Source organism: Notolabrus celidotus, chromosome 2 (genome assembly GCF_009762535.1).
Source record: "Notolabrus celidotus isolate fNotCel1 chromosome 2, fNotCel1.pri, whole genome shotgun sequence".
Classification (NCBI taxonomy): domain Eukaryota; kingdom Metazoa; phylum Chordata; class Actinopteri; order Labriformes; family Labridae; genus Notolabrus; species Notolabrus celidotus.
In genome coordinates, this window is record NC_048273.1 from 8793389 (window position 1) to 8803832 (window position 10444).

Consider the following 10444-nt stretch of genomic DNA (forward strand, 5'->3'; position numbering starts at 1 on the left):
TGCTCGGGCTTCTACATTGACTTTACACATAATTCATTCACGTGAATGATTTTTTTCGCGTTTGATATGAACGCACCATTAGTGCTCCTGTTTTTCCGTGCATTTGTTTTTTGTAAGTTTAAGTTTGTCTATCTCAGGTTTTTGTTATTAAATCTGTTTTATTTTAAGTCTGCATCTTGGGTCCTTCTCCTCCATTTCTCAACATGACATAAACAAACCAGAAGCTTGCCATCTTGGTGCATGTAAAAAACATAAAAACAACGAATGCCATGCAGGAGCTAACACAGAGTTCCCAAACCTCTGTTATCAGCGACCAAAGACTATCAAAGGACTATTTAAGTAAAATATCCACATACGTGTGGACAGGCCTGAGTCTTGTTCTGCTGCTGCATCAACTTCTTCTTCTTACCTCCATTTTATGTCGGGTGGCAACCAGTGTAACAAACCTCTACCTCTCTCTCATATAAACTGATTAGATACACATTGATACCCTTTTGAGCACAATTTGAATAAGTCAATTTTTACAAATGCACAGGATGGATCCACTCAAAGAAAAAATCTACTGCTTAGAAAACAATCTTTCCAAAATTTCAACTGACTGAAAGTTCCTTACTGTGGCTTTAAGGCTGATTTATACTTCTGCGTCGAATCGATGGCGTAGCCTACGCCGTAGGTCCGCGTAGCTCCCGTACCTACGCAGAGGCCTACGCACGTAGCTGACGTGCACCTTCTCCAAAATGTAACTACGCGTAGAGCCGACGCGGACCGCAAGCTCTGTGATTGGTCCGCTCGACAGCTTTGTCTTTCCCGCATTCACAGCACTTCCGGGATCCCGGACATCGGCCACACATTGGCCGTGTATTTCATCTCCTCCTCTCTATTCTTCATGTAATCATGTCTGTATGATAAACAGCAACATGTATTAGCTGTAGATTAACTTAACACGCTCTGAATCGATGTGGAAAAGTAAACAGAGATCGTAGCAGGACCGGAAGCAGGCGACCGGCTATCAGAGAGACCACACTGCCCTCAAGCGTTTCGGAGGAGAATTGCTGCGCGACACGAACACATCGACGCAGAAGTATGTGGGGCTCATGTCCGCGTCAGCCCCTGCTGCGTAGGGGCGACGCAGAAGTATAAATCAGCCTTTAAGGTTTCTCTGTTGAGTTGTATTGTGTCATCTCTTCTCTCATGTGGTTAAAGTCGTACTCTTCAAATGAAGGATGGTTGCATGATCAGTACAAAGCCCGGCAGCACTTCTACTCCTCTGTCTTCATGTGGCTAACTTCTGTTTGATTCAGTTTGAGCAAAATAAAAGACAACAAGTCTTACATTGTTTTGTCCACCAATAACCTTCACCCGCAACTTCTCGGGAGCCAGTTTGACTTTGCAGAGTAAGGTTTAAATTATGTTAAAACCCTCAGTAGGTTTGTTGTGCATTAGCGAAAAAGCCTTGCAGAGTTGTTTTGGTCTTTTTCCATCCTCATCCTGGCTGACATGTTGAGATCAGGTGAATTTTACTTTCAGAGATTACTATCAGCTTCAAAAATCTAAAATCTAAAGTCCGGCGTTTGTTTTTCAAAAATGTCCTCCTCAGTGGAAGTTCTCAGTGTTTGTTGAAGTTGAGCTTCAGGCTTCATTCTGACGTTAAAAAGTGACTCATTACTGCAGATAAAACAGCATCTTGATGTTCTTGGAAACCAGTGAGGAGCAGAGTAATGAGTCCTTACAGCTGATAACTCCTGCCAGGCGGACACACAGACAAAGTGACCGACAATGGAAGAGCTTCCTATTACAAGAAGGAGGGAATTTGAGGACTATTTGACAACTGAAGCAAGAGCAGATTGAAATAAGGGCTGCTGTGTGCTGCTGCTGTAATGGCATGTGTGTTTAGTCTTTTGGAAACAACAGAAGAGGCCGAGGGACGAATCAGCGTTCCGACAATAAGCTCTAATAAAGACGTTTTTCTGAGAGCTTCGGCGTCACTATCGCTCGTGTTTATCTCATTTTCCAGCCTCGTTAATTGTGTGCAGACACACACACACGCAGCGTTTAGTGTGGACATGCAGACACTCATTGGCGCGGGGGCACACTTCAGTCTGGAGTGTCTGGTCTGAGCAGCTCTGTGAGACTGAGAAGCGTCTCCCTAATTAGAGGCAGCCCGGTGCAGGACGTCTCTATAGGCCATCAGCAGGGCCCGCACTGGCTTTGTTCTGCAGCCTCTTCTTACACTCAGCCTGTCACTTTACTTTTCTATAGGAGTGAGGACTGCGCTCCCTCACACTGCTGTCTGTGCACAATCACACACACAGTTAGGATAAGGAGGGAGGAACACAACAATCCTCTGTTGTAGGAGAACGTTTCTCCGGTTAGGTCCATGAAAGAAGGAGAGATGATCACACGAGTGTTAGAGCGACGTGTCCTCAGCGACAAGTAGTCCAATTTATTTACACAAATACAGCGAACACGTCAACACATGAACATGAGGCTTGAGAGTAAGACGGACGCACCTTAATTCAGCCACAAAAATAAACACCCTATAATCTTGTTACTGGAACAAAGACGCTTAAACTAAATACTCACAAATCCAACCAAAATACTCCAAACGTTCATGAAACAAACTTTAACAGTGCAGAATATATTTCAACGTCCAGAGCAGGGGTGCCCAACCGTTTTCAAACCAAGATCTACTTTTTAAGTTGTCAGTGTGCTGAGGTCTATTACAGTTATATAAAGCGCACAGAGGTTCTGGTCTGCAGTAGTAGTCTTCCTCAATGTATTATACACAAAAGAAACAGAAGTAAACCACATAAATGCCAAATATGGAGTGCTATTAGAAGTTAGAAAGGCAAAAATATACCTGTCTACCTTAGTGGGATCTCTGGCACTGGGAGGAGGCAGCTAACTTTTTAACTCAAACACTTTCTGGCTACGTAGAGCTGTTTTGGCTGGGAAGTCCATCTTGAAAAGCCACTCAAAGTTCCACTTCTTCAGCAAGGCCACCCTTGCTTTGCAGATGAGGCACATTTTAATTTGAGAAACAAAAAAAGTAGTCCTCCTCCCACACGGGGTGAAAATAATACATCTTTGCTGGTTTACTCCATAGCCATTTCCGTGCTGTGAAAAGGACGCTGGCTAACTGAATGATAGACAGCTAGCACCTTCCAATCACACCCATGCCACGACTCGGTTGACTCCAAGTTGCTAGGCAAAGTAACCCATAGTGCCGCTATTGGCTACAACAGGTAGCCAATAGCTAAACTATGATGTGTTGAAGTTAGGTTTGTTTTTTTCTGTGATGTGTTGAAACGGGCGCAAATACATCGAATGTTCCCACATTATTGCGTATGGGGAAAAAGTATTTCCAGCGTCTGGCGATCGTCTGGGTATCAGTCTGAGATCGACTGGTTGGGCACCACTGGTCTAGAGAAAATTCAGAGCTGAAACAAAGCTGCAATCTCCAATGTTGAAAAAGAAAGCAAATATTAAAGTGCAAAAAAACTGCAGTTCCTCAAGTGTCCACTGGAGGCTGACCCCAAAAGTCCAGGAGACCTCCATTAAAACCCATTTTAAAACGTCTGTTTTTACAGCAGCATTAAACGTGTTTACAGTCATGTTAAAAAAAACCATTTACACTTTGAATATGTCATTTGATTATTCCTTCACATAGTCAGGTGGCTGAATTTGTTTTATGACTCATGCAACTTAAAGATATTAAGAGTCACAGCTATGCATATTGTGATGGCTGGAGCCACACAGTGAGTTACCTGGCTGTGGGAGCATGGCACTTCCTGGAATGAACAAAAGGCGTGGCTAAGGGCGAAAGGGACTTTTATGCTGAAGCCAGCTGAGTGGAGCAAACCATCGGCTCTGATGTCACAGGCTTAGTTAGTATTACTTTGAATTCAGTTTGATTAAGCGTCCATTTTGTTTACCCCTTGAGTTAAACTTGGTTTGGCTCAACCACTATATAAATTCCTTGATGTCTCATTGTGTCAGGTCTGTTTGTTTAGCTCACACTTCACCTTTTGTAGTGTTAAATTGAGTTATATTAAGTTGACCTCTTTTATAGGCCTAGTTCTTATAATTCTGGTTTGCCTAATTTTGTGTAAAATAAAAACCCACTTCTCCTTAAAACTTACACCTGTGTCTTGTGCTTTACTGCTTGGTCCCTAACACATATATTTGCATAATTAAGGGCGTGGACAGACGTGCACGATTTAGCTGTTTACTACAAGGCTATTGACCCACCTCTTTTTTTGTTTCTAGGATTTTCTTTCTTTATTTGAACATGTTTTCATAAATGACAAAAGCACTAAAGTACAAAAAGCAAACTGAGACACCTGCTATCACGTTAGATACAACACAAGATGTACATGTTTGAAAGGGAGCAGAGTGAAGTTTAAACTTATTTCATCCTATACTCACATGTCTTCTTTTTGTTTGAAACACAAAAATATGTAAAGCCACAGAGTCAAAAGAAAACATACGTAAATAAGTACATTTAACACTCTGGCGACATTATATCTCTCAGCTGGCCTCAGTATCCTCCCAGAAGAGCTGGTGGGAGTGGCTGGGGGGAGAGGAGTGGGCTTCCCTGCTGAGACTGCTTTCCCAGCAACCCGGACCCAGATAAGCAGAAGAAGATGGATGGATGGATGGAAGTACATTGGTTTTAATTATTTTCTTGGTTCAGTTTCTTGCAAAAGATTAATCTTTGAGCTCTAAACTTTGGCTTTGCTTGAGTTCGGTGTCCACAAACTGTTCTGCATTTACTTTTCAAAGTTATTCCAGCACACAGATTCTTGCTCCGTGATGATGTGATGCAAGGATGCTAATGTAAACAGGGAGTACTTCAGAGACCAGATCACTCCCTTCAGTTCAGCCTCAGCTATCGGCACAGGCTGCAGGATGCTACCCCTGAATAAGGACACAGCTTATATTTTAGTCAAAATAACATGCACAGCATTTAGTTGAAAATAAATCTCATGTAATGCAGACAACAAAAAAACTTACTTCATATTGTCTAAACTTATGAAACTCCTCCTAAATGCATCACTCCACCAGACAAATACAATAACTCACAGGATGGGTACATGACCTTAACTCAGCTGCAGGGTTTCCTCTGCGGCTGAGCAGGGGCTCTACTTGCACACACAAGTTTAACCTACTCTGGCTATACTTTTAACTTCAACTTTTTCTGATTCTACTTTAATGTCCTCTTGATGTTTGTGATGGGTTCGCAAGTTATTAAATCCAAGTGTCTCTTTAAAATCTACGGCATGTGAAAAATTATCAGACCTTTAAAAAATGGAGACCGAAGAGCTCAAACCATGTCACGAAAATGTCACATCTCTCACTGTGTCATCGCAGAAACACTATTTAACTCTGAAGCTCATTGATTCAAACTTTTCCAGATGTTTTAAGGGATATAAAATTAAACTCTTTCTCTCTTTTAAATCATGTTGAGCATTTTCATGTTCTTTTTATTGCTTCATCATAAATGTTTGATTTTCCTTTGCTTTCTAACTCCTCACAGCTATGAGGGCTTTATATTTCCCTTGTCACACCCCCTGGTCCACTTTTTGCTCTGCGACGTTAACGTCAGCTTATTAATCTTGTCCGCTGAAGTGTAAAAGCTCATAAACTCCTGGTGCGACACATTAAAAGGGACTGTTTCCTTTGTTTATCCGGCTACGTTGTCACGGTGCTTTAAACTGCAATTATTTCCAACTCATTTTTGCATAGAAACCTAATTATTCACTGAGATATAAATTAGATTCCACATTCATGGAGACCGTGCAGCCTCTGGAGCTCCTGCAGGATGCCATTCAACGCCTCGCTCCTCTTTTCTGTTCAGGGCCCAAGATGGAGAGTAGCCACTGCAGCTGCTATTCACATCAAGCAGATAATTGTTAATGAAAAGTCATTGCGTGGCATTATGTTGTCCACAGGATCATTGTTCATTTTCCCCCCTTCGACCGCTGAGATCTATATGCCGGAGCAGAGTGTTTCCTTTGAGTTTTGGTATTCAGGATCTGTTGCCTGGAGACTAATAAAGGACCAAATCATCCACTGTATTGGCCAAGATGGGCCGCAGACTGGGCCCTGCACAACAATGCAAGGTTTGTAAAAAGGCGTTGATACAAGTTAATGACGCTTGTTCAACAAAACATTAATGGACTTCTTCACGGTATAATATGGCATGGGATGCACCATGAATGAGAGGGGGGGACTTTAGCAGGAGACTTTTGAGAGTTTGTGTGTTTTTACTACTGGGCGGAGCACACACACACACACACACACACACACACACACACACACACAAATGCACACACCTTTTACCCTTTTTGATGCACTTGCACACACGCTAACACTCAGACTAGAAATGTTGTTTTCCTCAAAGGAGAATTAACTCAGACTTCCCCACCTCTCAGGATAAAAACTCCTTTTAATCCTCCATTTAAATTGAATTTTGCTGTTATTGAATAGCCCTGTGATTAATTGCCCATCATGATGTGAAAAGGGGGGTGAGTGGTGGAGGGCTGCACTAGAAAGTAAAAGGCAGTGGAGAGAAAGGAGAGGTGGGGCCCTGAGAGCTTTACACATTGCTCAGATTCTAACGTTTAAACAGTGAGTGATATTACCCTGATTTGTTGCACCGGCTTCTTAACCGAAGCGGACAAAAAAACTGCAGCCCTGTCACCCCAAGCAGAATAAAGGGAATCAAAGGATTTTTCCCTTAAATGGACTAATTTTCTCCTTGAATTATGAAAGTAATGGCTAGGTAACAGCCTGTGCTCAGTACCCGACGGCTTAATGCTTCCTAAATCCTTCCACGTGGCTCCACTAGTCCTGGCAATTAGGCCTCATTATAGCCTCATAAAGGATCTCATTTGTAGGATTACTTAATAGACAATGAAATTTTATCGTGCAGAATTATGGAAAAATAATATTAGAGCTCGCATGGTGTGATGAGGGCGCGCGCCACGCATCATTCCGCTTGGTTTGCTCTCTTGCTCTCTCTCTCTCTCTCTCTCTCTCTCTCTCTCTCTCTCTCTCTCAGACTGTTATCTGTACCGCAACGATTCTGTGCGTCCTGCCTGTCAAACACTGGATTCACTTTATTAGAGCAATTACTGTCTGAGTGTCAGACGTGTTTGTTTTATTCTGGTTGGATTTTAAAGACTTTCTAATTATCTCTCTCTTCTTTACCTCGCAGCTCCGGTCTGATAGAGACACGTATTCTCTCCATCATTAGGATGATTTTTAGAAACATAAAGGGGCCTGTTGTGCTCCTTTCCTGAGGTCAGCAGATGAACTAACGCATGTCGGTGCTGCATGCACCAGGTCTGCCTGGCCAGGTTCGCCTCTGTCTGAGGGTCCGAGGCGTTACTTGGCAGATGAAAGCAGACGCTAAACCCACCGGTGACCCGCCTGCGGATCAAACTCGCTAATTATCGTCACAAGATGAGGGATTAGCGCATTTCTGAAATAGCTGCCTGTTTACCCCCGCACAGACCGACCATTATAAACACTTTCTAATTGAATCCTAATCGCCATCGAATAACCTGCAGCCCAGACTCGACATCGCTTCATAATTTTTTAATTGCCGGTAGTGGAACGTGGACCAACCGGATTCAGAGCAGCATGATTAGACCGCGAGGCAATTAGTGCTTATGGTCGCGTGCGCTGTTCTTTAAATCGCATTTAGGGGGAAATTAATCGACCGTGGAATAAATAACAGTCTCAGTATGGCTCGTTATATGTTTAACACGCCTGTCTTTCTGTTAAAAAATATAGACTTTTCACAAAAATGAAGATTCAATTTTAATGATCTGAAAACTAAAACCTAGTTTCTGCATCTTTTCTTCCACTTCAGCTGCTGCATCAGATTCTTATTTATGTTAAATTAATGTTTCATAATTTTAAAGTGTTTTGGGAATACATATTTGCTGATTTTGTTTTTTTCCAGAGTAATGTCTGAGAAGGTTCTTGAAATCCTACAAATCCAGGATCAGAATAATTAATACAGACTTAAGCAGCGTTGTTTATTTTGAGGCTTTATGATTTAGTTTTTTATGTTTTCTTCAAATGATGGTTGAGATATTTAAAGTGTCAAACTCTGCTGCACAGAGCTGATCTTTAAATAAAGTTCATTTAACATCTCTGTGGGTTGAAGATAATTTTCTATGAGTGTTTGAATATTCTTGAGTTCAACATTATTCTAAATTCGGGTGCAGAAAGAGTAAATCTTCAAGTTGTGATTGGAGGCCCAGTGAGGAATCACGTGGTTTGGGTCGCTGACAGTATAAACCCTTGGAGCCGGGTGCGCACGTGGGTGACGCTGCAGGGCCAGCCCTCTTCGGGGTCCCTTTTGTTGAAGCATCAAACATAAGCACCTTTGGGAGTCCCGAGGGGCTCAGATGAGAATCAGCGATCATCTTGTTCACGGAGCGATCACTGATCAGCGCAGCAGCCATGTCGAGGTCTTTCTACGTCGATTCTTTAATAATCAAGGACACGGTGCGACCCGGACCGCCCGAGCATCCAGGGCAAGACTTCCTCATTCCCATCAGCATGCACTCTCCCAGCGTGATGACGGTCTCGGCTCCGATGTGCCCTTCCAGGAAAACCGGGACTTTCTGTGTTTGCCCGCTGTGCGTCACGTCCCACATCCACTCGTCCCGGGGCGGCATCCCCATGCTGAAGAGCCAGTTTCCAGGAGCAGAGGCGCAGTACTGTCAGAGGATAACGCATCAGCAGTCTCCTGCGCTCGCGCACCCTGGACATACACCTGTCTGCACGCCCACCTTCAGCGTCACAGATCCCAGGAGATACCACTGTCTCTCTATTGGTAAGACACCTGTTTGATTCACTCTCAACCCACAACCACAATCGATAGTCTTTTGTAATTCCTCTGCATTTTGGAGCGCTTAGATGCCAGCGCTCTGCTTTTACGCACAGATATTACGCATGGTGTTTGCGCCTATTTCCTCCATGATTCAGTTTAAAACTTGTATTTGCTAAGTCAAAGATATAAACCTAAGAATTTTTCATGTGTTTCAACAGGCGCATCCGAGAGCAGCCACATACAGAATGGAAAGAGGATGCGCACAGCTTTCACAAGCACCCAACTTCTGGAACTTGAAAGAGAATTTTCCACGAACATGTATCTATCCAGACTCAGAAGAATCGAAATCGCCACGTATTTGAACCTGTCAGAGAAACAGGTGAAAATCTGGTTTCAGAACCGCAGAGTGAAGCACAAGAAGGAGGGCAAAGCCACCCAGAGGAGCGCGCACAACGGGTGCAAGTGTACAACCAGCCACACGGACTATTCCCGATCAGAGGATGAGGAGTCTCTGTCTCCGGCCTCTGCCTCCGAGGAAAAGGAGGTTTCACCCATCTGAAAGATCCCAAAGTCCCTCTTACCCTGTTGGCACTTACTCTGCCCTGCCACCGCTCTGGGTTACGGCACCACGAGACCTCTGGCCCAAAAACTCCCCCGCATGACGTCCGAGCAGAAGTGTTATTTTCATGTTTCCTACTTTTATACTGCTGTGAAAATGTGAAAACATGTTGAACACTGTCATTAAATATTTAGAAAGCCATCCTCCTGTTTCCCTGCTGATGTATTTTGATCCCTTCAGGGTCTCACAGACTCTCTCTCACACACACACACACACTCAGGTCTGGTTGACGTCCCCAGTAATTGTTCTGAATTATTGCCCAATGTTACGTCACTGTCTGTGTTGGCCAACCTGTGAGGAACCTGAACGCACCAATTTGTAAACTATGTATATCTGTATTTATTGTAATAAAAATGATGAGCTGAAATGAAAAGTTGTCGGTGTGTTGTTTCATATTTTCATTTAAATGTTAAGTTATTGAGGAAAAAAATACAGAACTCGTGCTGAGCATATTTCTATCATTTCAAGTTTATAAAAGCAATGAATATTTTTCTTTCTTCATTTATGCACACTGAGGTGCTAAAATAATAAATTAGGCCTCTTATTAAAAATCCTTTATTACTTCATTTGTAAAGCAGTTAAATAATTTCCCTGCATCGACTTTTATAAGGATACAATTAATTATAATCAAGATTATTTTTGGATGTTTCCATAGAAAATAAAATGTAGTGAAATAAATGGCATGTGCTGGATCATAATGATAGTACAGAACCGTTTATAACATTATAAATATTTGTAGATAATTTTTAAATCCTATTAAAACACCAAAAAATAAATCAAAGCATGACAGTGTAGGATTATTGTATGGGTTCATTTGCAGCCAGTTTGCGTAAAAGTTTGATTTTGCGCATCAGCTTGAAGCGCTCTTAACTTCTGCAGGATCCAACTCCTTTTATCAGCTTGCAGGTGTTATTATTAAGCTGTCATTATCACCCTATTGGCTTTTGTTCAATAGAGCCCGTGTTCACTGT

General features: G+C 42.6%; 1 protein-coding gene across 1 annotated transcript; it reads left to right on the forward strand.

Annotated features, from left to right (window-relative positions):
* The first annotated feature begins 7997 nt into the window (after positions 1–7997).
* On the forward strand, positions 7998–9825 carry gsx2 (GS homeobox 2). Its single transcript, XM_034712294.1, has 2 exons — positions 7998–8857; positions 9073–9825. The coding sequence occupies exons 1-2, from the start codon at positions 8482–8484 to the stop codon at positions 9411–9413; spliced, it is 717 nt and encodes a 238-aa protein (XP_034568185.1). The 5' UTR covers positions 7998–8481; the 3' UTR covers positions 9414–9825.
* The last annotated feature ends 619 nt before the right edge of the window (positions 9826–10444 follow it).

Coding starts and splice junctions, on each gene's coding strand:
- gsx2 (XM_034712294.1), top strand. CDS start 8,482: ATGTCGAGGTCTTTCTACGTCGATTCTTTAATAATCAAGGACACGGTG. Junction 8,858..9,072: donor ATACCACTGTCTCTCTATTG/GTAAGACACCTG, acceptor GTGTTTCAACAG/GCGCATCCGAGAGCAGCCAC.